This window comes from Drosophila hydei, unplaced genomic scaffold (genome assembly GCF_003285905.1).
Source record: "Drosophila hydei strain 15085-1641.00,03,60 unplaced genomic scaffold, DhydRS2 tig00000063-arrow-pilon, whole genome shotgun sequence".
Lineage (NCBI taxonomy): Eukaryota > Metazoa > Arthropoda > Insecta > Diptera > Drosophilidae > Drosophila > Drosophila hydei.
Genome location: NW_022045657.1, coordinates 679,852 through 706,305, shown reverse-complemented (window position 1 = coordinate 706,305; position 26,454 = coordinate 679,852). Strand labels below are relative to the sequence as shown.

The window sequence follows — 26,454 nt, the reverse complement described above, 5'->3', positions numbered from 1 at the left end:
ATATATATATGTATATAGTATTAAATAGTATTTATAGCAACTTTCAGCGTATTTGAATAGGAGATGTATACGTTTTCCTTATTGTCTTTCGTACTGTTAATGCTATATAAAGCTTCAGTTGGGAACGAGCTGCGTGCGTATTCAAGATGTTGCATCGATTGTATAGTTCAGTTTAGTTTAACTATAGATATATATTTGCAGCTTGCGATATCAAGAAATGTCACTTTGGTGACTCCGTATGCCTTATGAATACCATCAACGATTTGATTGGACACTATCCGAACGGTATTTCGGAGATTGGTTTGGCCCCATTGGATGTCACCAGGCTGCAGGATATCTCGATTGTGGACGGCTCTAAAAGTGATCCAGTTTGGTTATCCTTCCACATAAAAAACTTAAAAAATAAGGGCTTCAACAATGCAACTATTACTCGTGTCAAGGGCTTCAACAAGGATCCGAGCAAGAGCAGCATGATAATCAAAGCGCATATACCAAGACTTATCCATAAGGGAATTTACAATATGCAGTCTCGTGTTTTGTTGTTTGTGGCAAATGCAACGGGAAATTTTCGATCCGAATTTTTGAACTTTCGCTTAAAAATGAGGATAAAGGGTATACAGGAATACCGCAATAACAAGCGATACTTGCGCATCTATGAACTAAAACCCAAAGTGGAACTGCAGCGGTAAGACGATAAAATAATATTGGATAAGATTATAGACTATATATATAAACATTTCTCTTTTTTTTGTTTTTTAGTTGGGTAACTTGGCTTGATTCATTATATAAGGAAAATACTGATCTTACAATTGCGCTTAACAACATTATCAATGAAAATTGGCTAGAGTTTTGGCAGGACCTTGAGCCGGGTATGCTGAAAACCTTTGAGCTGTGCCTCATGTCAATACTGAAAAAGGTCTTCGATAATGTGGCCTACGACGATCTGTTTCTGCCAGACGAAGCATAATTGAATCGTGCATATAATAGAGTATTATATCATAGTTATGTAATAGAGGATGCCGTTCATTTCAATGGATTTCACTCTCATTTATACTCTGCTCTGTAGATAGAGGAGGTATTGTGGTTAGCTTTAGTTTTGTTTTAAATGAGTTTTAGTTTTAATTTATGATATATTTTAGTTCTTGAAGAATACATTTTATTCTTTTACAATAACAGATCAATAGCTGTAGCTAGAGAATAAAGTTGAGGTTTAAGGCTTAAGTTTATACTGGATTTCCGATGCAGGATATTTTGGAAGGGCGTAAGTCCTGCCCTTATGATCGATTGAAAAGTTCTGTCACTTAGTTTCCAATTTCAGTTTGGCCTTGATTGTGGAACTGGCCATCCGAGTGGAGCTCATCGTAGAAGATGTGATCGTTGTAGACCTCATCGCGATGGTACATGTGCTGGTAGCCCTTGGAGCTATTGCCCCGCTTGAATTTCCTATGATCCGCGGCCAATTTGAGCAGCTTTTGGCGGCTATGAGACTGCCCCAGATATTGCAGTGGTGTAGCCTGATCCTCTGTTGGCGCTGTGGCTTGGTTGTGTCGTTTGCTGCGCCGCTGGCGCCAGCCCCAGCGCATACGTTTAACGGTTGTTGGCGGCAGTGGCATGAGGTAAGTACGAGCAGGACGAAGCTTTTTCGTTTTGTATCTGGAGTGTCGGGACATATCTCTGTAGTGGTCCACCACATGGCAGGTCTGCATGTCCCTGGGCTTGGGTATGATGTCGTCCAGCTTGGGCGGGCACTGTAGTACATAGTAGAGGCCGGCAGTCGAGGAATCGTTTTCATGCCGCTTGGCCAAGTCGAGCAGTCGCAAAGGCACCTTATAGTACGCAAACATGTTGCGTTCAACAACAATTGCCGATGCGGTACTCAGCAGCAGCATCAATGCCAGCTGTAACATTGTGCGAGAAGTGTTGGGCCAGAGTTAGCCAAAGTCACGTTTATAAATGTAAATCACTTTTCAGCTTCAATGAGCTGGTTTGCAAGTTTGCGGTTTGCCGGCAATAATTTGGCTTTAATATTTATTACGAGCGAGCAACTGGTTTTCCTAGCAACCGAACAGGTTGAACGAACCGTTGCTGCACCTAGGCCTAGGTCAATCAATAGTCGTAATTGTCTTCGAGCAAAAAAAACCAAAATAGAAATAGAAATAGCAAAAGTTTTTCATACGGAAGTCATGCAAGAAACTGTTGCTTGCTCAACAATGTTGCGAAGGCCGGCTTGGCAACATTGTTGCGCCGGGCGCAACAGTTATTTCGTTTGTTTACAATGGTTGACGCCTGCGCTTCAAATCTGCTATAAACTTGAAATGTGGAGGGGAAATTGTTGAGAGTGGGACTTGTTTCGGGCACTCCACATTTGTTGCACATATGCAACAGTTTTTGGCGTGACTGCCACACATTCTCCAATACGGTTTGTTTTCAGATCCTAAGTATTTTGTGGCTTAGTTTTGTGACGGCTTGCCGACACTGTGGCATGCAACAAATCTAACAGCTTAGCCAATTACAGCTGACAAGCTGCTATAATTAGGCTTAAATGGATTTGTCAAGTTTTTTCAGAGTTAAATATAATAATAAAACAATGCAAATACGAACAGATAATATAAACAAACACACGATTTACAGTATCTGTTCGTATTTGCATTTGTTTATTATTTATGTGTATTGAGCAATTAAATTGCGCCTCCGATACTTTTATGTCATGGAAACGAGTACATTCAATTGCATGCCAATCAGAATATGTCATCGATATATTGTAGTTCGATTGTTAACGTTGCGGACTAGTTGCACTCAATCTGAATTGAATAACGATGCAGTAATAGATAAATTGTGACTCGGATTGCAGGGAAAGCGGTATATTCACACAGAGCTTTTTATTGAGAGAATGGATCTGTATAATATTAAGAATGTGTTCATTAATAAGAGTTTTAGCAACCCTATGACTTCATATAAGTAGAAATGAAAGGCTAAAAGGTCGAAAGGATGCAAAGTTCTGCCTTCACACTTCACTACTCATTTTCTGTTTTCAGTTGGTTATAAATAATTGAATAGGTGCCTAATCAATTGCCAGATTGGCTGCAAAAAGCCAACTTTATTTGGCAATGTGCCAAGACGTCAAAACTTTCGCGTGCAATGGAAACATAAAATGGCGGCGCAACAATTGGCCGGAAGTAAGCTTGGCAACGTGGCTGGCAACCATATATTATAGCACAGGGGAAATCAACAAGGTTCAAATGGCAAAATCAACAACTGCCTGGCAACCGGGTGCTGCCACGATCACTTTCCCTAACAGGCCTGCAGTGTCGTTGAAACACTTCCTTTCAGTCAGCTAACGGTAGCGCAGGTGAGCAGTCGCAGAGCGGAAATAAAACTTAAGGCAAAATATTGATAGGAAAAAAGTAAAAATTAAGAATTAATAGGAAAATTTAAGTTAAAAATTTAAAGTGTCAGATAAAAAGTTATTATTATAACACGATTATAAAATATAATATTTACTATGCGAAAGCAAAGATATATTGAATTTTGTGATTTTTTAGCTACAGTTACATAACAGTTAAAAAAGTGTTGTATAATTTGGAAAAAACTCACAAAATCTATAAATTTCACAAGTTTTTATGGTTTTTAAAGTATTTTGCCGACACGCTTTGCAGATTTTTCATAATTTTAGTAAGAATATTGATTTTAGAGGATATGTATTGATTATATAGTTGTTACTGGTAACAAGGTCACTCAAACACTAACACACACGCGCTCACATACAGGCACAACAAGCAACAACATCTGTGTTAACAACAGTAAACAAACAGCTGGAGGGCCCCTTTGATGGAGCAGCCCTCCACTAGCGCTGAGGCAGCCGCTGCCGCTGCAGCCGGTGGGCCGGATCCACGTTTGGAGTTGATGGGCTCGTTTGTCATCAAATCTCTCAAATTGAAGCCAGAGAAATGGACGCGTGTCATCACGGTGGAGGAGCACAAGGGCATAATTAAAGAGTTCTTAGATCGGAATACACCTGTAGTGCTAATTATTATATTAACGCCCGCTGCGCAGCTGGTGCCCTCCACCACGTTTCCACTATCGCAGCTAAAGAGCAAAGGAGTCTATTTCATCAAGCGGTATGCCCAGCCCATACCCCGTGAGAATTGTGGAAATTTCATCATCTCTGGTGACCTGGCCACGCGCACAATTGACCAGCTGTCCGCTCTGGTCGAGGAGGTGCTTGTGCCATTGCTCTCCAATGAGGATAACTATAGAAGCTGGCCCATTATGGTGGCACAAGATGTGCAAAAGCATGTGCACAGCTTAAAGAGCACCGTGCATCAGGTCAAGGGCCAGGTGAGTGGTGAAACCATACTGGCCATGCCCGTGGGCGTTGAGAAGATAGTCAAAGCCGCCAAGGAGCTGACGGAAACGCAACATTGCCAATTCGATCTATATCTAAAGAGCGCCATTGAGGGCGTGGTCATCAAGTGGGCGACTCAGATACACGAAGTCATCAAGGAGAGTCCAACGAATGCCTTTGCCAATGGCCAGAATCCCACGCCGCACACAGGTAGGTCTCCTAACCAGTTATATATAAGTCATACATGCATATATTATTTTGTTGCTGTTATTTTTGGCACAACTTTATTTATTATTTATTGATAAAATTCAAGTTTTGCAGTTGACGTTTGTTTTGATATATCCTAGCAACGTGCCGGCATTGGCCAAATTTGCATGTTTATTGCTCGCGCACCTGCCTGTCTACCTGTCATATAGGTAAAAATGTCTTCAAAACTTGCTTTTATTATCTGCTTGACGAACGGCGACATGCAACATTGGCTTTTGTCAAAACAACAATTACCAGCTGCGAAATTACTTTTTGGAGCTTTTCATTATAAGTTGACCGTTTTTTCGCTTAATGTTTGGATATCTAAAAAGAGCTCCCTTAAGCTTAGATGAAGCTCCAAGTGGATATAGCCTAAAAATGATGCGATTTTTAGTATTCCAAAGGCAGCTGCAAGCGGGAAACTGCTCTCAATTAATGGATGAGCACAAAAGTTTCTGCTTGTTTTCTGCTTTAATTTTTGGAATTTATTCTATTTAATATTTGTTTATCTAGTGAATATCAAGTTTATTTACTTTTATTTTCTTTTACCATACTCAAATTTCAATAAATCTTTTTATAATAATACACTGATCAAACCTTTCGATTTGCTTGATTGACTTGCTGATAGAATTCACATTTTGGAACAATCGGCTTAAGAATCTATCCTTTATCTATGACCAATTGCGCAACGAGCGTATACGAGCCATGGCCCTAATATTGGAATACTCGCTGAGTGCTTACCATCCGTGCTTTCAGACGCTCTTCAAAAACGTTGTCACGGGTGAGTGCAGTCAATTTAATGGCCCAACCACATGCCAGCTGTTGGCCTTTGCATGCCAACAAACTGTTTTCAATTTGATTGAACCATCGCAGCACTTGCCGAGGCAAAGGATATAACGCTCTATTTGAACCCATTGAAACGTCCGCTGCATCAGCTGGAGGAAATAGATTTTGCCGAATTCAAGCCTCTGCTCATACCCTTTATGCATACAGTGTGCACGCTGTGGGGCAACTCACGCTACTATTGCCAATCTGCGAAAATAACAGTACTCTTGCAGGAGATATGCAATTTGATTATACATCAGGTATGTAGCTGTGCATATATAATATGAGTAGCAGTTATTAATTAGCTATTGAATGTGTATAGTCGGATAAGTTAGTCAGTTAGTTAAGTATCAAATCAATCAGCTAGTTCGATAGAAATTCAGTCAATCAGCTAGTCAGTCAATCAATCAGTTAGTGTGTCAGTCAGACTTTCAAACCGTTTATAAATCAGTTTGGGCAGTCTATATACTATATACTATATGTACACATATATTGATTCTAATGACTGTTTTCCTATTCCAGGCTAAGCGTTATTTGGATCCTTCGTCTATATTTCACAGCGACATAGATGAGGCCATGCAGCGCCTGACACTCTCTATACAAATATTAAAATTCTTTCGGGAGCTCTTTGACTATTACAAGGATCGCTTGGCCGCCTTCTTTACGGAGCCTGAGGAGCGGCCACCGATTTTGTGGACTTTTCATCCAAATTCAGTTTTCAAGCGCTTTAATGCTTTCCTGGAGCGTTTAACAACAATTCAATGGTATTTACTATCGACGGCCATTTTCAGTGTTTATTTGATTTCTAAAGATGCATTCTGCAGGTTCTTCTTTACTGTGATTGAATTCCTGAAATTAGAGAAAGTCGAAATCGGTGGACTGCGCGGACGCCAGCTGAGTACCAGGATAACCGATGTCTATGTGGAGTTCAATCAATATTTCACGGCATTTGCATCGAAAAGCTACGATGTCCTTGATCCGGATGATCATGAGTTCGATGAGGACTTTAAGGGCTTCCAAACGCGTATTCTGGAGCTAGACATGAAGCTGGCCGCCATACTATGTCAGGCATTCGACGATTGCCACAATCTAGAGAGTATCTTTAAGGTGAGAGTGCACCAATCAATTGAGAGCGATACAACTGAAGTGTTGCTCTCATAACACAGCTTATAAGCATCGTGGGTAGCGTCTTGGATCGTCCGAAAATCAAAGAGGAATTCACACAACGCTATGCGGAAATAGTTCGTATGCTCGATGATGAGATGACAGTCTGTGAGAATATTTTTGACAAGCAAATGGAGCTAAGACGCAGCGGCGATACTCTATATCCCGACTACAATTGTCCCTCGGTGGCGGCCTTCATACGCTGGTGCTATCAGCTGGAGACCCGTATCACAGCGCCCATCAAAAACTTCAAGGCGCTACAGCATGAGTAAGCCACACGCAATTCTGATCTAAAATTACTAAATTCTGAATATTCATATTTGTATCTATAACGTCTCCGCATTTATCATAGCATAACTAAAACTGAAAAATCGGTGGAGATTTTGGAGCGTTATGAGTGTTTAATGGCCAAGTTGGGCGCCTGCAAGACGCAGTTCTTTGAGGAATGGTCCGTGCAGCTCGCTGCACAAATTGAGGAGGATCTCAGAAAGTCGCTCATTGCACGTGACCAGCACAGTCACTCGTTGATCCTCAACTTCAGCTCGACCCTGTTCTCCATACTGCGCGAGGTGCACTACATGCAGCAAATGAAAATTGATGGCATACCCGAGATTGCGATTGAGTTTGCAGAGAAGAGTGATGTCTTTCGTTCGTACACATTGAATCTTGAGAAGACCATTGATTGGTATAACAGCATACAGGAAGGCAGCTCGCCAGTGGAGCTCAAGCTGATCGAGCCCGAGATAAAAATGATTGATGATCTGGTTGAAATTGGTGTAGATCAGCTCGTGTGGAATTCAACAGGTGAACCGTTGAGCGCTTTGTCTTTGTTATTTATCTAATCATGATTGCTTTTCAGATATCATGAGCTATCTGGAGAAGTTGCGTCAGCCAGTGGCTGCCCTGCGCAATCGCATGAATCATACCCAAGAGAATCTGCGCCAGGTACGAAAAATTATGGAGGTTTGGGCCAAGCAGCCGCTGTTCGAGCGTCGCGATTGCAAAAAGGATTCGGTGCTCTCCATAGATGAGCGACCGGATCGCACGGCCAAGCGTTATGCCGAAATCCAGGCAGCCTCTGCAGAGATACATAAGCTTCTCCAGGATAATATGCTGCAATTCGGTATGGCGGATAAGCAAAACGATGCTGTCTGGCTAAGTTATGTGGACTTTGTGGACAATATTGTCTACGAGAACATTCTGCGTACAGTGGGCGTTAGTGTTGGCTATCTGGCGGAGAACATGGATCCGGATAACAACTATGCGCCACTATTTGAATCGCGTCTCGAGCTGGTTGAGCCCAACATGGTGTTCGTGCCATCGTTGGAACCCGACGATCCCATGGGCTTCAACAATATGCTTATTGAACTCATGCGAGATATTATGAAAATGGGATCGCTCATTAAGCGACTCAAGCCCAATGAGAAACGCAATTATGTGGAGCTGATCAAAGAGAATCAGGATATTATTGATATGCGACGGGAGATACTCAATGGCGTTGACTTGGTCATGGAGGAGGCATCGCGCTTTTGCCGTCAATTCGAGCGCTATTCGTACCTGTGGCTGGATGATCGTGAGGAGTGCATGGAATACTTTTTGGAGTACGGCCGTATGTTGGATCCCGACGAGATCGAGCTGCTGCAAATGAACGATCCTGCTGCACCGCCGCCGCCACAGCCGTGCCAGCCCACAATTGAAGCCTTTCGAGAGCAAATAGACAACTACGAGTCGCTGTTCACCGAGATCGAGGATATACCCGCTTTCCAGGTATTCAGTTCCTGGTTTCAAGTGGATGTGCGACCCTTTCGTCAGGCGCTCCTTAACACAGTCTGCAAGTGGGGCAACATGTTCAAGATGCACCTGGTGACCACTGTGACGTCCAGTCTGATGGATCTCAGTCACTTTATACGCAGGGCCGACGAGGGTTTGCTGCAGACGGTAAAAGAAAAGGACTACGAGGGTCTGGTCAGCATTATGGCCTATCTGATGCAGGTGAAGGAGCGTGCGGCCAATACGGACGAAATGTTTGAGCCCATGCAGGAGACAATACAGCTTCTGAAATACTACGACATGGACATACCCGAGGAGGTGAATGTGCTGCTGCAGGAATTGCCGGAACAATGGGCCAACACCAAGAAGATAGCCACTACGGTCAAGCAGCAGGTGTCTCCACTGCAAGCCACCGAGGTGGTCAGCATACGCCATAAGATAACGCTCTTCGAGGCGCACATACAGCTCTTCCGTGAGGTGTTCAAGCAGTACGACTTCTTTCGCTTCGATTGCGTAAAGCCCTATTTGCTAATGGACCGTATCAATGACGACATGTACCTCTGCGAGCGGGAAATGGGCGAGATCCAGAAGTCAGGCAGTCTCTTTGAAGTGAATATTCCGGAGTTTAAGGTGCTCAGACAATGCCGTAAGGAACTGCGCATGCTCAAGGTATCTACTGAGGCCATAAATTATAAACTCATTTTTGCATGTTTCCTATATAATCCATCTACTAAATTTTTACCCTATGTACTGCATGCTACATTTGGAATTTTGAGCTTTTAACTTTTTAACTAGCTACAAATCCTAACTAAACTCTATAGATCTTTCACAACTTTTGCTAACTAAATCTAAAATACTATATTAATTGATCGCAGCAACTCTGGGATTATGTGAATATAGTACAAACCAGCATCGAGGATTGGAAGACAACGCCGTGGCGCAAGGTCGATGTGGAGAATATGGATATAGAGTGCAAGAAATTTGCCAAGGATATACGTTTGCTGGATAAGGAAATGCGCGTGTGGGATACATTCATTAATCTCGAATCAACGGTTAAGAATATGTTAACTTCGCTGCGTGCTGTCGGAGAATTGCAAAATCCGGCCATACGCGAGCGTCACTGGAATCAGCTGATGAACTCCACCAAGGTCTATTTTTCACTTTATTTCTCCTCTCACTTCTCATGCAGAGTTTTCTTGCGATGAATTTGGCATATTGTAAATAATTTATTGAAAATTTCTTTTTTAATCCTAGCACCAGCTCGTTTGTATAGCAAAGAAAATCTTTTTTTAAATATGTAATTTTCTTAATTTGAATCCCAAACCGATTTTAAAGAGGTCCATGTGTATATACTATATAGCTATGCCTCAACTGTACAGTTTCTTGTAAATACCATTTCATTCCAGAGTCTGGCCGCCTTGCCCAAGGAAGTGACCGTAAGTGCTAAGCATGTTGTAAAGAAATTCAAGTAGAAATCCTAGTTCAATCATATATATATATATATTAGCTAGATATATTAACTGTTAGATCTGGTCATGTATTCGCACAGGTTAAATTCATAATGGACCACGAGACCACACTGGCCGAGCTCTTGGGCTTAAATCTGCACGAATGCGAGGAGGAGGTGAAGAATATTGTGGATAAAGCGGTCAAGGAAATGTCCATGGAAAAGATATTGAGGGACTTGAACTCGACATGGTCGGCCATGGAGTTCGATAATGAGCTGCATCCGCGCACAGGCTGCAAACTCCTTAAGGCATCGGAAGAACTCATAGAGACGCTCGAGGAGAACCAGGTGTGCCTACAAAATTTAATAACATCCAAGTACATCGCCCATTTCCTCGAGGAAGTTTCAACTTGGCAAAATAAATTAATGATTGCCGATCAAGTTATAACCGTTTGGTTTGAGGTGCAACGCACTTGGACCCATCTTGAGAGTATCTTCATGAGTTCGGAAGATATACGCAAACAGCTGCCGGTCGATTCGGTGCGTTTCGATAATATCGATGCCGAATTTCGTATACTCATGGATGAGATGTCTGTCTCATCGAATGTGGTGGCATCAACGAATCGAGCTGGCCTGATCGAACGTCTGGAGCATTTGCAGAAGGAGCTAACGCTATGCGAAAAAGCACTGGCAGAGTATTTGGAAACAAAACGTTTGGCTTTTCCTCGTTTCTATTTCGTATCATCGGCCGATCTGCTCGATGTCCTTAGCAATGGCATACAACCCGACATGGTTACCAAACATCTAACAAAACTTTTCGATTCGATTGCACGTCTCAAATTTAACCGTGATGCGGCCAATGAGATAGAGACAGCTTCTGGCATGTACGCCAAAGATGGTGAATACGTGGAGTTCAACGAGTTGGCCAGCATTCGTGGCCCGGTTGAAGTGTGGCTAAATCGTATACAAGCGGCAATGCGTGCCTCACTGCGTCATTATGTAACGGAAGCTGTTGTCGCTTATGAGGAAAAGCAACGTGAGCAATGGTTATTCGATTATCCTGCCCAGGTATCGCTGTGCGGCTCACAGATCTGGTGGTCCACCGAGGTGAACATTGCGTTTAGCCGCTTGGAGGAGGGCTACGATAATGCCATCAAGGACTATTACAAAAAACAAATCTCACAACTCAGTTTACTCATAACACTGCTGCTCGGCGAGCTGACCAAGGGGGATCGTCAGAAAATCATGACGATATGCACCATTGATGTGCATTCGAGAGATGTGGTCGCTAAGATGATTCAGGCCAAATTGGATTCAGGCTCGGCTTTTATGTGGCAATCGCAGTTGCGGCATCGTTTCGATGATGTGGAAAAGGATTGCTTTGCCAATATTTGCGATGCTGAGTTCCAGTATTGTCACGAATACTTAGGCAATACACCACGCCTGGTCATCACGCCGCTCACAGATCGCTGTTACATAACACTTACACAGAGCTTACATTTGGTGATGGGCGGTGGGCCAGCCGGGCCGGCCGGCACGGGCAAAACGGAGACAACCAAAGATCTGGGCCGGGCCATTGGCATCATGGTCTATGTATTTAACTGCTCCGAACAGATGGACTATCAGTCCTGTGGCAACATTTACAAGGGTCTTGCCCAGACGGGCGCCTGGGGCTGCTTTGATGAGTTTAATAGGATTACGGTGGAGGTACTCTCCGTTGTGGCTGTTCAGGTGAAGTCCGTCCAGGACGCCATACGCGATAAAAAGGACACATTCAACTTTATGGGCGAAATTATAAGCTGTGTGCCCACGGTGGGCATATTTATTACAATGAATCCTGGTTATGCCGGACGCACTGAGCTGCCGGAGAATCTGAAGGCGCTGTTTCGCCCCTGCGCCATGGTAGTGCCGGACTTCGAACTTATCTGCGAGATTATGCTGGTCGCCGAGGGATTTCAGGATGCACGTGTTCTTGCCCGGAAATTCATTACGCTCTATACGCTCTGCAAAGAGCTTCTCTCTAAGCAGGATCACTATGACTGGGGCTTGCGTGCCATCAAGTCGGTGTTGGTGGTGGCTGGTTCGCTAAAGGTGGGTGCACTGCATCCAAATCAGTTGGAGTACAATTCTAATGTCATTTGCAACTGCTTGCAGCGCGGCGATCCTGGCCGCCCGGAGGAGGAGGTGCTGATGCGCGCTTTGCGCGATTTCAATATCCCGAAAATCATAACTGATGATATGCCAGTGTTCATGGGGCTCATCAGCGATCTGTTTCCCGCTTTGGATGTGCCGCGCAAACGTGATCAGGACTTTGAACGCACCGTAAAACAAGCTGCCTCCGATTTGCTACTACAACCGGAAGACAATTTTATACTGAAAGTAGTGCAACTGGAGGAACTGTTGGAGGTACGTCATTCTGTATTCATTGTTGGCAATGCGGGCACCGGAAAAACCCAAGTGTGGAAGACGCTGCTGCGCACCTATCAGAACATCAAACGGAAGCCCATATTCAATGACTTGAATCCAAAAGCGGTGACCAATGATGAACTTTTCGGCATTATCAACCCGGCGACGCGCGAATGGAAGGACGGATTGTTCTCAGTTCTGATGCGGGATCAGGCAAACATAACGGGTGATCAACCCAAATGGATTGTGCTCGATGGCGATATCGATCCCATGTGGATCGAGAGCTTAAATACCGTTATGGACGATAACAAAGTCTTGACTTTGGCCAGCAATGAGCGCATTGCGTTGACACCTTCGATGCGTTTGCTCTTTGAGATCTCCAATCTGAGAACAGCGACACCGGCAACCGTATCCAGAGCTGGCATACTGTACATTAATCCCCAGGACTTGGGTTGGAATCCGTGAGTAGCACTGAATATATTGATTTTGATTGACAGATTCACAATTTCTGATGAGTTAATGTAGGAAAAACCTTGTCGAATTGACTGATTGACTCGGTTAATATCTGACTGATCGGTTGTGATTGATTGAATGACAGTTTACCTAGAAGACTGCTTAACTGAATGACAGCTTAACTGCTTAATAGATTAATTAATGCACGAATTGATCCACCATTTAACGCTTACTCAAATTTGATTCAATCTCTTTGCAGCTATGTGACCAGTTGGGTTGAAACGCGCAAAATTCCAGCCGAAAAGTCCAATTTGGTCATGTTATTCGATAAGTACATACCGTCCTCATTGGACACGATACGCGTGCGTTTTAAAAAGATCACGCCCGTTGCCGAAATGGCCCACATACAAATGCTGTGCCATCTGCTAAACTGTTTTCTAATACCAGCTAACACGCCGGCCGATTGCCCAAAAGAATGGCACGAACTGTATTTTGTTTTTGCCTGTATTTGGGCGTTCGGTTCGGCCATGTTTCAGGATCAAGCCATTGACTATCGCGTGGAGTTCAGCAAATGGTGGGTAAATGAGTTCAAAACTGTTAAGTTCCCATCGGGTGAGTAACCAAAGCGCTTGAAACTGCTATGGGACATAACGAAGGACTAACAATCCGAATTCTAAATATTGAACATGCGCCAAATACAGGTGGAACAGTTTTTGATTACTTTCTGGATAGCGAGACGAAGACTTTTTTGCCCTGGACCGAGAAGATAACCAAATTTGAGCTAGATTCGGATTTGCCATTGCAAGCTGTGCTCGTGCATACCTCCGAGTCAATACGTTTGCGTTACTTTCTGGATCTGCTGATGGATAAGAAGCACCCGGTGATGCTAGTGGGCAATGCCGGCTGCGGTAAGACCGTACTGGTCAATGAGAAGCTTCAATCGCTTTCTGAGAATTACGCTGTCACCACTATACCATTCAATTACTATACCACGTCCGAAATGTTGCAAAAGGTACTCGAGAAGCCGCTCGAGAAGAAAGCGGGACGCAACTACGGACCGCCTGGCAACAAGACCTTGATCTACTTTGTTGACGACATCAACATGCCCGAGGTCGATTGCTATGGAACCGTGCAGCCGCACACTCTAATGCGACAACATCTCGACTACGGACATTGGTACGATCGCAACAAGCTAACCCTCAAGGATATACACAACTGTCAGTATGTGGCCTGCATGAATCCGACCTCGGGCAGCTTTACTATCAATCCGCGTCTGCAACGGCACTTTTGCGTGCTAGCCGTTAGCTTTCCGGGCACGGACTCCATTACGGTCATGTACTCGGCGATATTGTCGCAGCACTTTGCCAATGCCGAGCAAAAGTTCATACCGATTGTTACGCGAATGACGCCCAACATAGTGGCTGCCACAATTGCGTTGCATAACAAGTGCCTGCAAGTCTTTCTGCCCACGGCCATAAAATCCCATTATATCTTCAATCTTCGGGATATCAGCAATGTTTTTCAAGTGAGTATTGTCTGGGTTTCCTGCGATAGCTATGATATTCAATATGCTTTCTGCAGGGTCTTTTATTTAGCTCAACGGATTGCTTAACGAGCTCCACAGATCTTATACGCTTGTGGCAGCATGAGACACAGCGAGTGTATTCGGATAAGCTGATCGATGATAAGGATATTGATAGCTTTACGAAAATGCAGCATGACATTGTCAAGAAGTCGTTCGAAGAAATTGACGAATCCGTTATATTCGACAAGCCGAATATTTACTGTCATTTCGCTGGAGGAATTGGTGATCCTAAGTACATGCCCATCAAGGGTTGGCCTGAGCTTCACAAACTCCTTCAGGAAGCAATGTCATCGTATAATGATCTAGTCGCTGCCATGAATCTGGTGTTATTCGAAGATGCGATGATGCACGTGTGCAGGTAGGTTCTACTAAAAACCTAACTAAACCTTAAGAGCCTAAAACCTTTGCTTGGTACTCTTAGAATTAATCGCATATTAGAATCGCCGCGTGGCAGCGCTTTATTGGTTGGTGTTGGTGGCAGTGGCAAACAATCTCTAGCGCGCTTGGCAGCATTCATATCCAGCTTGGAGGTTGTGCAGATACAGCTGAAGAAGGGCTACGGTGTCAACGACTTAAAGGTCTGTTCTAGCCATTTACATAGCTATTTATATATGTTATTATTAAAATTCTCACACCGCACACGTAGAACGAGTTTTCCGGCTTGTATTTGAAAGCTGGTCTCAAAAATGTTAGCATTATGTTTTTAATGACGGATGCCCAGATACCTAGCGAGGATTTTCTTGTCTTAATCAACGATTTGTTAGCCACTGGCGAGATTCCAGATCTATTTCCGGATGACGAAATCGAGAACATAATCGCTGGTGTGCGTAATGAGGTCAAAGGTGCGGGACTGGTTGATACGCGTGAAAACTGCTGGAAATTCTTCATCGATCGTGTGCGCAAGCAACTGAAGATAGTTCTGTGTTTTTCACCAGTGGGTTCAACATTGCGCGTTCGGTCGAGAAAATTCCCTGCCATCATCAATGCAACATCCATCAATTGGTTCCACGAATGGCCTCAGGAGGCACTCATCTCGGTTGCCATGAACTTTCTGGCCCAGAACAAAGTGCTGCCAGATAATCACCGCGATTCTGTGGCTAAGTTCATGGCCTATGTACACACGTCGGTCAACACGACGTCCAAGGTTTATTTACAGAACGAACGCCGTTATAACTATACCACGCCCAAGAGTTATCTTGAGCAGATTAATCTTTATCTGAAGCTGCTCAATCACAAGCACGAGGACTTGCAGAGCAAAATCGAACGCCTCGAGAATGGACTGGAAAAGCTGCGCTCCACTGCGGTGCAGGTGGCGGATCTCAAGGTCAAACTGGCAGTGCAGGAGGTGGAGCTAAAGGAGAAGAATGACGCAGCGGATGCCTTGATCGAAATTGTGGGCATTGAAACGGAGAAAGTTCAAACGGAAAAAGCGGTTGCCGACGAAGAGGAAATGAAGGTCGCTTTGATAGCCGACGAAGTGAGCAAAAAGCAGCGCGATTGCGAGGAAGATTTGCTCAAGGCTGAGCCCGCCCTCTTGGCCGCCCAAGAGGCGCTGAATACGCTCAACAAGGCCAACTTGACAGAGCTCAAGAGCTTTGGCTCGCCACCGGGTGCGGTGACAAATGTGACCGCTGCTGTCATGGTTCTACTTGCACCTGGCGGAAAATTGCCCAAGGATCGATCCTGGAAAGCGGCCAAAATTTCCATGGCTAAGGTGGATGCCTTTCTGGATGCACTGATCAACTATGACAAGGAGAATATACATCCGGAAATTATTAAAGCCATACAACCTTATCTCAAGGATCCCGAATTCGAGCCCGAATTCGTCCGCTCCAAATCGGGCGCTGCAGCAGGACTCTGTGCCTGGGTTATCAATATCATTAAGTTCTATGAAGTCTACTGCGATGTGGAGCCAAAACGCAAGGCTTTGGCTGCAGCTAATGCAGAACTGGCAGCAGCTCAGGACAAGCTGGCGGGCATCAAGCGGAAAGTCGCTGTAAGTTCTTAAATTTAGTTAAGCAAATAGAAAAGTTTTTTATCAAATAATTTCAATTTCGCACAGAGTCTGGAGGAGCAGCTGGCCAAGCTGACAGCTGACTTTGAAAAGGCAATTGCAGATAAGCTGCGCTGTCAACAGGAAGCGGATGCCACACAAGCAACCATTGCGCTGGCCAATCGTCTGGTCGGCGGCTTGGCCAGCGAGAACGTGCGCTGGGCTGAGGCAGTCAATAAGTGAGCATCTCCCATTATAGATCTCAATTAACTAATCAAAAAATCGTTTTCGTTTTCTTTGGCAGCTTCGTCAAGCAGGGCATTACCTTACCCGGCGACATACTACTCATTACCGCCTTCATTTCCTATGTCGGTTGTTTTACGAAGGGTTTTCGCATTGATCTCTTGCAAAAGATGTGGACACCCTTTCTTAAGAGCATTGATCCCCCCATACCCACAACCGAGAATCTTGATCCGCTGACGCTGCTTACCGATGACACGACCATTGCCATCTGGACGAACGAGGGTCTGCCTAGTGATCGAATGTCCATCGAGAATGCAACAATATTGTCTAACTCGGATCGCTGGCCGCTTATGATAGATCCTCAGTTGCAGGGCGTCAAATGGATAAAGCAAAAATATGGCGACGAGCTAAAAGTCATACGGTTGGGTCAACGCAACTATTTGGATATCATAGAGAAGTCTATAAATACCGGCATAACGGTGCTGATCGAGAATATTGATGAGAATCTAGATCCTGTTTTGGACTCTCTACTCGGACGCAATCTCATCAAGAAGGGCAAGTGAGTGCAGTATCTGTTGCTCCATACAAGTGCATACCGCTAAGATCCCTTACCTTACAGAGCTATCAAAATTGGCGACAAGGAAATCGAGTACAATTCAACATTCCGTTTGATTCTGCACACTAAATTAGCTAATCCGCACTATAAGCCAGAAATGCAGGCACAGACCACACTGATTAATTTTACTGTGACGCGCGATGGACTGGAGGATCAACTGCTCGCTGAAGTCGTGAAGGCCGAACGTCCAGATTTGGAGGATCTGAAAGCTGAGCTAACTAAACAACAAAATGATTTCAAGATTATGCTGAAGAAACTGGAAGACGATCTGCTCTCGCGTCTATCATCAGCGGGTGAGAATATTTTAGGTGACACCGCATTGGTCGAGAATCTGGAGACAACCAAAAGCACAGCTTCGGATATTGAGGAGAAGGTGGCAGAGGCTAAAATCACTTCCAAGGAAATAGATAAGGCTAGGGAATACTACAGGCCAGCAGCTGCCAGAGCTAGCCTCTTATACTTTATACTCAACGAGCTGAACACGATCAATCCCATCTATCAGTTTTCATTGAAGGTCGGTCTAAGACCACATCATTTAAAAATAAAACTAATATGCCAATTATCGTTTCTCCCCCAGGCTTTCAGTGTAGTGTTCCAAAAGGCCATAGCCAAGGCTGAACCGAGCGAAACTTTGGCATTGCGTGTTTCAAATCTGATCGATTGTATTACGTATTCGGTCTTTCAGTATACTTCGCGTGGTCTTTTTGAATGCGACAAGCTCATCTTTGCCTCGCAAATGACTTTTCAGGTAAGATAAGTAAATGATTAATAAATTCTTTTGCATACACATTTCTCTTATTTTCGAACAGATACTGCTGATGAACGAGGAGCTCTCATCCGCGGAACTGGACTTCCTACTCCGCTTCCCGATCAAGCCACATGTGACAAGTCCTGTGGATTTTTTGAGCAATCAATCGTGGGGCGGAATTTGCAGTCTAGCGTCCAAAGATGAGTTTCGCAACTTGGATCGGGACATTGAGACGTCATCGAAACGCTGGAAAAAGCTCGTGGAATCTGAGCTGCCGGAGAAGGAGAAATTTCCGCAGGAATGGAAAAACAAAACCGCGTTGCAGCGCCTCTGCATGATCAGAGCCTTGCGACCCGATCGCATGACCTATGCTTTAGCGTAAGTATTATTATATTATTATGTAAATGAGAGCTTAATAATATAGATATAATTTTACAGCGATTTTATTGAAGAGAAACTGGGCTCTAAATATGTAGAGAGTCGCGCCATGGAGTTTGCAAAGTCGTACGAAGAGGCTAGCCCATCCACGCCCATATTCTTTATACTCTCCCCAGGCGTAAATCCCTTGAAAGATGTGGAAGCTTTGGGCAAGCAAATGGGTTTCTCTATGGACCTGAACAACTTTCACAATGTGTCCCTGGGTCAGGGTCAGGAGTCAATTGCCGAAACAGCCATGGATACGGCAGCCAAAAACGGACATTGGGTTGTCCTCCAGAATATTCACTTGGTCCGCAAGTGGCTGCCCGTGCTGGAGAAGAAATTGGAACACTATGCCGATGGCTCACATCCAGATTATCGCATGTTCCTCAGTGCAGAGCCCGCCTCAACGCCATCGGCACATATTATACCACAGGTGAGCGTTGAGGGAAGGTTAAATACAGCGACTATAATATTTCCTATTTACAGGGCATCTTGGAGTCCTCTATAAAGATCACCAATGAGCCGCCAACGGGCATGTTGGCCAATCTGCACAAGGCATTGGACAACTTCACGCAGGAAACTCTGGAGATGTCTGGCAAGGAGGCCGAATTCAAGGCCATTCTCTTTTCGCTGTGCTATTTCCATGCTGTGGTAGCTGAGCGCCGGAAATTCGGAGCCCAGGGCTGGAACAAGATCTATCCCTTCAACGTGGGCGACTTGAACATCAGCGTATCAGTGCTGTATAACTATTTGGAGGCTAATGCCAAGGTGCCCTGGGAGGATTTGCGTTATCTATTCGGTGAGATTATGTACGGCGGTCACATAACTGACGATTGGGACAGACGCTTGTGCATAACCTATTTGGAGGAGTATATGCAGCCGGATCTGGTTGACGGCGAGCTGTTCTTGGCACCTTCGTTTGCTGCCCCACCCAACACAGATTATCTGGGCTATCACAACTATGTGGATGACATGATGCCGGCCGAGTCGCCCTATCTGTATGGCCTGCATCCCAATGCAGAGGTTGGCTTCCTGACCACTCGAGCGGAGAATATTTTTCGCACCGTCTTCGAAATGCAGCCACGGGATGCAGGTGCTGGCGGTGGCGCTACAGTAACGCGCGAGGATAAGGTCAAGCAGATTGTAGACGAGATCATCGAGAAGCTGCCGGAGGAATTTAATATGGTCGAGATCATGAACAAAGTGGAGGAGCGCACGCCCTATGTGATTGTGGCATTTCAGGAATGCGAGCGCATGAATTTCCTGACCAGCGAAATGAAACGCAGCCTAAAGGAGCTCGATCTGGGCCTGAAGGGTGAACTGACCATCACATCGGACATGGAGGTTCTAGAGAATTCATTGTTTTTGGACCAAGTGCCGCCGATATGGACACAACGTGCCTATCCCTCGCTGTTGGGGCTCAACAATTGGTTTATCGATTTGTGCCTGCGCTTGCGAGAGCTGGAGACATGGTCCACCGATTTTGTGGTATGCTGCAGCCAAACCGACTGGACCCAACCAGTTTGCAAATATTTATACTTTTTGTTTTGTGTCCCGGTTGCAGCTACCCTCCTGTGTCTGGCTGGCGGGCTTCTTTAATCCCCAATCGTTGCTCACGGCCATCATGCAGAGCACAGCGCGTCGCAACGAGCTGCCACTGGACAAGATGTGCCTACAGTGTGACGTGACCAAAAAGCAGAAGGAGGAATTTACGTAAGTGCCAGCCGACAAAGAGCGACACACACTACTTTATTAAAACGCAATTTTAATTGACTTTGGCGCTGACCCCCAGCTACGCGAATCAAATATCAGTAGACTTGCGACCGATTTTTAAACCATTGTCTGGCATTGCACTGGGGATGCCCACTTGGCGGCAGGCAGTGTATAGAACTTGGCTGATGCACATATATATTATAATTATCTTACTTTTACCAAAAACCCTTTATCCTGAATATATTACTCTTCACCCAAACAAATGACTGATGGCTTTAAAACAGCTAAATGCTCATTACTGACAACCCAATTAGACGAGACTCACGCACACATACGTATACCTTATTCTCTAATCATTATTAGAGAGGAGCTAACGAGCAATCGCAATATTAGCTCGTGCTTAAAGTTGTGTAAAATCGTTTTGAGTCCTGTTTGCTCGTGCTTAGTTACTGTTCAGCTCGTGTTGGCTCATTGTAACTCGTGTTTAAGCGTGGAAAGATTGCGTACAGTCGTGTTGGGTCGTCCCCACTTAGCTAAGCTCACGCTAATATATCCCAAAATTACCCTAGCTTGTGTTTAGGTATATATAATCCCTGACTTATCATCTTACGACAATGTTCAGTTTTAGACCATTTCCAATCGCATCGGATTAGGTTGGCACATTCAACATGACACGTGCTCAGCACTACTTGTCATATCAACTACGTAGCTATGTAAATCTACATGACTTGTGTCAATACTTACACAGAGAAGATAGTGTAAACAGCGGCTCATCCGGCCAACGGCTTCAAGCTGAGTCTAATAATAGCTGCAATGCTATTCACTGGGAGCTAATTTTAAACACAGCACCCATACATAGACAGCAAATATTTATAAATAGCAATTAATAATAAAATGTAATTAACAATTGTCTATTTGCCGACTGTCGATGCTTGATTCTTGATACACGGATTGCTTATTAAGTGGCGCCTAGTTTCTCGTATTTTGAATTTGGCGTCAGACAGAGGCGCCCCACTAATTGCCGGAGCTTAGTGAATAATCCATGCTTATTTGATATCAATCGCAAATCTATCTATGAATTTAATTACAGTACGGCACCGCGGGACGGCTGCTGTGTGCATGGCATCTATATGGAAGGCGCCAGATGGGATATACAGCAGGGCATTATTATGGAATCACGTCTCAAAGAACTATACCCATCAATGCCAGTGATCAATATTCGAGTGAGTTTGAAATGCAAATGCCGAAGAGCGAATTCCAAATAGAAAGACAACTTTGAATTTGGAACGGATCTGTGGCGTCTAAAAAGCGGCGCATGTTTGCATAAATCCAAATCTAAATATCCATATATCTCTCTGCACCCGCAGGCCATTACCCAAGACAAGCAGGACTTGAGGAACATGTACGAATGCCCCGTCTATAAGACACGCACCCGCGGCCCAACCTACGTGTGGACCTTCAATCTTAAGACCAAAGACAAGCCAGGCAAATGGACACTGGCTGGCGTCGCTCTGCTTCTGCAGACTTAAGTTCAACAAATTGGAAATTGGAAAATTAATTAATTATTGGAATTCGTTTAGTGTTTTTTTCTAATGTTTGCAAACTTGAGTAGCATATCAAATTTTATTCTTCCATCTAAAGAATCGTTTTAAGCATAAGACTACTGTAGAAACTCAACTAATAATATTTTATTAACTTAGTAGATGTCTCACACCTTTTATTATATTTCTAAGCACATGTTTTTTCCCCAAATAAAAATCACCTTCTCGGTAGAAATGCCTTAGGCGCACTAGCATAAAACCCAAAATTCAAATTTATATTATTTACAAAGGTTATCCAAAGTTTTTCGTGGGTGTCAATATTTAATAACATCATAAACAATTATATATATATTAATTGTTTGTAAACTGCATTGCCGCAGCATATGTAAACAAATGTGTTGATTGTTTACGTTCGAATGAAACGTGTAAAAAATCCCAAGAAAAACCAAAAAGCACATTAAATGTTTATAGAACGCGAACCTTGTGCGATTAGTCAGAGTATTTTGATAATACATAAAATAAAATAATATAAATGTCTTGAATGAGTTATGAGATAATCGTGGACTATATGTAAAATACGTCTGTCTATAAGCAGGCTGATAAGACAACAAAAAATACTTGTACAGACGCACAAAAATGTGAATCTAAATCAAAAATCAAATGCGTCGCGCTTTCATAAATAACGATCTGCACAAACACGCACACATGTACGTACATACATATATTCATGAATTGCCAGCAAAAAAAAAAAAAACAAATAAAAGAAATGTTTGAGCATCAAAGGAAATTCATAGACGACGAGTGGACTGAACTCGTGGTCGTCGCCAAAAAAAAGAGTATGCACATATATAATAATGAAAATAAAACAATTTTCAAATATTTCTTTTCTGACGAAATTTGGTCGATGCCAGCGAACAGTATCAAGCGAAACGTGAACGTGATCCAATTAACGAAAAAGCTGGGCAAAAATACCAAAAAAAAAAAAACAAAAAGGAACTCAAAATTTCAGATGTGACGACTGACTGCATAAAATACATAAATAATTCAAATAATTATAAAAAACAAACAAAAGCCACCAAGGGGCTAGGGAACGTGACGCGTGACCCGCCTACAGAGCTATCGATCAAGCGATCAAACGAGCGATCGATCGATCGGCTGTACCAACGAAGCGCACACACACTCACACACACACGCATACATAAACAGACTCAACACGGTGTCACACACACAATAAATAAATAAAATAAAATAAAATAAAGGCAAAATGTACAAAGCAAACGAAAAGAAAACTGAAGACGACGACACGAGCGTAAATCAATTTTAGCATGGAAAAAAATTCTATAAAACTAACAGACACTGTGTGGTCGGACATCATTCGTGTGCGCTACGACGAGCCAGCCCAAAGCCAAAGCCAAAGCCAAGATAGCCAGCCAGCCAGATAGCCATAGCCAGCCAGTCAGACTGTCAGTCAGCCAATCAGTTAGTCAGTCACTGATTTTGATTGATTATTGAACCCCAAACTCGAAACTGAAAATTCGAACGTGCCTTTCGGTTCTCGGCGGATGTGTTTGTGTGTGTGTACGTGTGACTGTGTGTGTGTATGTGTACACACATAGTTATCTCTGTATCTAACAGCAGCAGCAGCAGCAGCAGCCACAGCAGCCGCAACAGCAACCGCATCCAGCTTCAGTCTCATCAGTCAGTCCAACAGCCAGAGTCAGTGTCAGAGCTCACTTGCTCTCCCTGTCTCTCTCTCTCCCTCCGTCTCTCTCGCTCGCTCGCTTGTTCGCTCTGTGAATCTATCTCGCTTACCCGCTGGCTGGAGGATATCTTTGCGCTTGGTTCAGTTTCAGTTCGCATTTGGACGCGGCCTCGCCGACGTGTGTAAACGGAATCAGTGCGTGGATATACTTATAGCAACGACTGTGTCGCGTATTTAACAACAAAACTCATATATAAAAAAATATATACACATACATAGTGTATACGGCATTATATACACGTGTCTGAAGTTCAGTGACAATTTTTAAATAGTATATAAAGCGTAGCATAGATACTTATAAAGTATACGACATATAAATATATATATACTAATATATATATAAACATATATAGTAATCGTGTAAAGCAAAAATCAAGCGCCGCATAAATACTACTTCTATATACACACCCGATTTTAACCCGCAAAGTTCACGCGCCGCATTTTATTAAATATAAATATATAGAACTGTGCGACCGAGTTTTTAGTTGTTTGCTGGTGTGATAGATAATAGCGAACTCATCTTCAAAGGCACATCGCAAAATCCATATATATATATAGACATATTTCAAATACATATATCTATATCTACCCATATAAATTACAGCAAAATGAAGCTGTTTGCAGTATTCTTGGCATGTAAGTATATATATTCATATTCAGGCATACGTATTTGTCGTTCGTTACTTTTTTTATTAGCCTATTCAAATTAAATGGGCTTAATTGTAAATTTCCTGGTATAATATCGCAAATCTATTACGAACAGAATATTTTATCTAAAGAAATTCATTTGATGTTTCCCAGAATTTTGAAATTTTAAATTGTTCTGCAGCTAACACTGCGCAACAAGAAATTTATATTAACTGATTATTTGCAGATTTTCAAATTTCCTAACAATTTTCCTAAGACTAAATTTTTATTTGGGAACAAAAAATTGGTTTAAAAGAGATGAAATGAAAATAACATTTTAAAAAATTTTACTTCCTTTTACATTCTTATTACAATTGTTGTTGCTTGGTGCTATATATTTATTATTATTATTATTATTTATCTTTTGAAGTAATAAATATATGAATCACTTTAAGTTTCCAAATCTTCAAGAGAACTGACCTATTTACGCATTAATACTGAATAAATACTTACATATTCGAAAAAAAAAGAAATTAAATATATATATATTTTAAAACTCCTAATTAAAAATTATTAACCGCCATTTCGCACAATATTTAATTTATAAAACAAAAGAATACAATAATTTTGTCTTACTTTTGCTTAATTTAATTTTAATTGTAATTGTAAATAAATTATTTTTCGTATGAAAATCATGTTAAGAAAATTAATTTATCTGTGAATTCTAAAAATTTGTTTTATATATTTGATTTAATTCAACTTTCTAATAAAATCAAGTAATTATTGGTCAATTTGGCTTATTAGTTAGGGGGTGTTAATAGGAAGACGTGAAATATTCATAGGTAGAGCTGACTGTGCCAGGTAATCAACGAGCATTACTGTTCGGCGGGCCAATGACATGCCAGACAAGCTGGCGTCTACAAAAAATGGGCGTACGATCGATCGATCGCTCGATGACTGGGACAATGGATTTATTTTTTTTCTATTGATGATATCATATTGGGTTGATCGCATTTCGTATGCAGAGCATGTTGCCAGGCAGAGATTTTTTCTTCTTCTTCAACTTTTACTTGTTTGTGTGTTCTGCTTAACTAACTATTATGGCTATTGTGTTTATTTATAGTGACGCTATATGCGCTAACACTGGTGCAGTGCCTCAGTCTGCCCGATCCGAATGTGAAGTGTAACATGGAGTGCGATACGCAGGAGAATCAATTTATATGCGCGGCGGATGACAAAGGAGCCACCAAAACGTATCGCAATGTTTGTATTATGAAAACCGAGAATTGCCTCCAGAATGCAAGTGAGTTGGCATATATTATAATGAATATAAATTCTGTATTACATAATATGTATATATTTGCCATTTAGATTTTCAGAAGATCAGCGACAAGGAGTGTCCATAGATGCTAGAGCCCAGTCCCAGTTTTGACAGTGCGCAGATTTAGAACGATGACAAAACTCATCAAACTTTCATTTCTTGCGTGGTATTTGTGTGTGATATTTTTAAGTTGTGCTGCAGCAGAATACAAAACACGCCCCTCTCTTAAAAGCCCCTTACCCAACCAACATTATGCCCCATCAAATATGTAATACATATATAATGATAATATATTTTGTAATTATTAATTTTAAAATATTTAATAAAGTAATTTACATACAGTAAACCCTCACACAATCTGTCTTAAATAACACGCACATCGCATACAGATTGTTGCCCGGGGGAGGATTCGCTTACAACGTCGTTGATCTATTATAGAAGATGACTTCATCTCATTTTTTCCATTTTTACCCCGACACAGCTGCCTTTTATTTTTATTTCTTTCTAATCTCTGGCCAAACGGTTTTGAACTATAGCTCTGAAAATTCAATTAAATCATCTGCCTTGTTTAGCAAATCATTTACTGATAATCCCCATCAACCCACACACACGCAAACACACACACACACACGCACACATAGACACACTCGTTGCTACGCATCACGTTTTGAACAAATCTGAATGGATTCGACGTCAGAGCGTTTTCACTTGGCTCCAAAGTCGCAACAAATAAGCAAATTTTACGCCTAGTTAGCATATTCATATTAGCTCAATTGGTTATGTATATCAGTGAATAGACAGCTTCAGATTGTGTACAAATCTAGAACAATGTAAAAAGTAATTGAAATTTCCTACTGAAAGTTCATAACTGTGTTCAATGTGGCTTTGACGTATTTAATTATGAACAAAGTTTAAAAATTTTGAAATATCTAGAAAAGACTAAGGAAGAAAGAAATAAGAATATAACAATAAAAGAAAAATAAATAATATAAAAGATTTTTCACTTTACATTCAGATTGGGTTTAAATTACTAATAGAAGCTCAGAAAATTTTTACATTTTTGGCACTCGTGCCACTGTAAAGAAATTTAAGACAAAAAATTTATATTTTTATATATATACATTGCATTTATATATACATACAGATTCGAAAGAATACATATTTAAAATAAAAGAATATAAAAAATATCTTAAAATTATTGAAACAATATTGTAAATATTAATGGGCAA

General features: G+C 42.4%; 4 protein-coding genes across 4 annotated transcripts; 3 read left to right on the top strand and 1 right to left on the bottom strand.

The window, feature by feature from the left end:
- Positions 1–25: 25 nt before the first annotated feature.
- Positions 26–1,077, top strand: LOC111596432 (circadian clock-controlled protein). The gene is made up of 3 exons (XM_023310646.2): positions 26–133; positions 202–685; positions 760–1,077. The coding sequence occupies exons 1-3, from the start codon at positions 64–66 to the stop codon at positions 965–967; spliced, it is 762 nt and encodes a 253-aa protein (XP_023166414.2). The 5' UTR covers positions 26–63; the 3' UTR covers positions 968–1,077.
- Positions 1,078–1,301: 224 nt separating this feature from the next.
- On the bottom strand, positions 1,302–1,907 carry LOC111596450. Its single transcript, XM_023310676.2, has one exon. It carries the CDS (start codon positions 1,905–1,907, stop codon positions 1,302–1,304), a length of 606 nt encoding a protein of 201 aa, XP_023166444.2.
- Positions 1,908–3,770: 1,863 nt separating this feature from the next.
- Positions 3,771–21,774, top strand: LOC111602031 (dynein beta chain, ciliary). The gene is made up of 27 exons (XM_030222771.1): positions 3,771–4,555; positions 5,220–5,372; positions 5,465–5,676; positions 5,939–6,180; positions 6,241–6,523; positions 6,583–6,848; positions 6,933–7,384; positions 7,440–9,019; positions 9,226–9,498; positions 9,757–9,786; positions 9,900–11,888; positions 11,952–12,664; positions 12,916–13,268; positions 13,358–14,181; positions 14,238–14,599; positions 14,663–14,819; positions 14,888–16,237; positions 16,304–16,473; positions 16,539–17,036; positions 17,097–17,607; positions 17,671–17,841; positions 17,903–18,219; positions 18,280–18,694; positions 18,748–19,749; positions 19,826–19,974; positions 21,065–21,197; positions 21,342–21,774. Exons 1-27 carry the CDS (start codon positions 3,829–3,831, stop codon positions 21,501–21,503), a joined length of 13,494 nt encoding a protein of 4,497 aa, XP_030078631.1. The 5' UTR covers positions 3,771–3,828; the 3' UTR covers positions 21,504–21,774.
- Positions 21,775–22,757: 983 nt separating this feature from the next.
- Positions 22,758–25,509, top strand: LOC111602058. The gene is made up of 4 exons (XM_023318971.2): positions 22,758–23,412; positions 23,882–23,913; positions 25,028–25,207; positions 25,276–25,509. Exons 2-4 carry the CDS (start codon positions 23,886–23,888, stop codon positions 25,308–25,310), a joined length of 243 nt encoding a protein of 80 aa, XP_023174739.1. The 5' UTR covers positions 22,758–23,412; positions 23,882–23,885; the 3' UTR covers positions 25,311–25,509.
- The last annotated feature ends 945 nt before the right edge of the window (positions 25,510–26,454 follow it).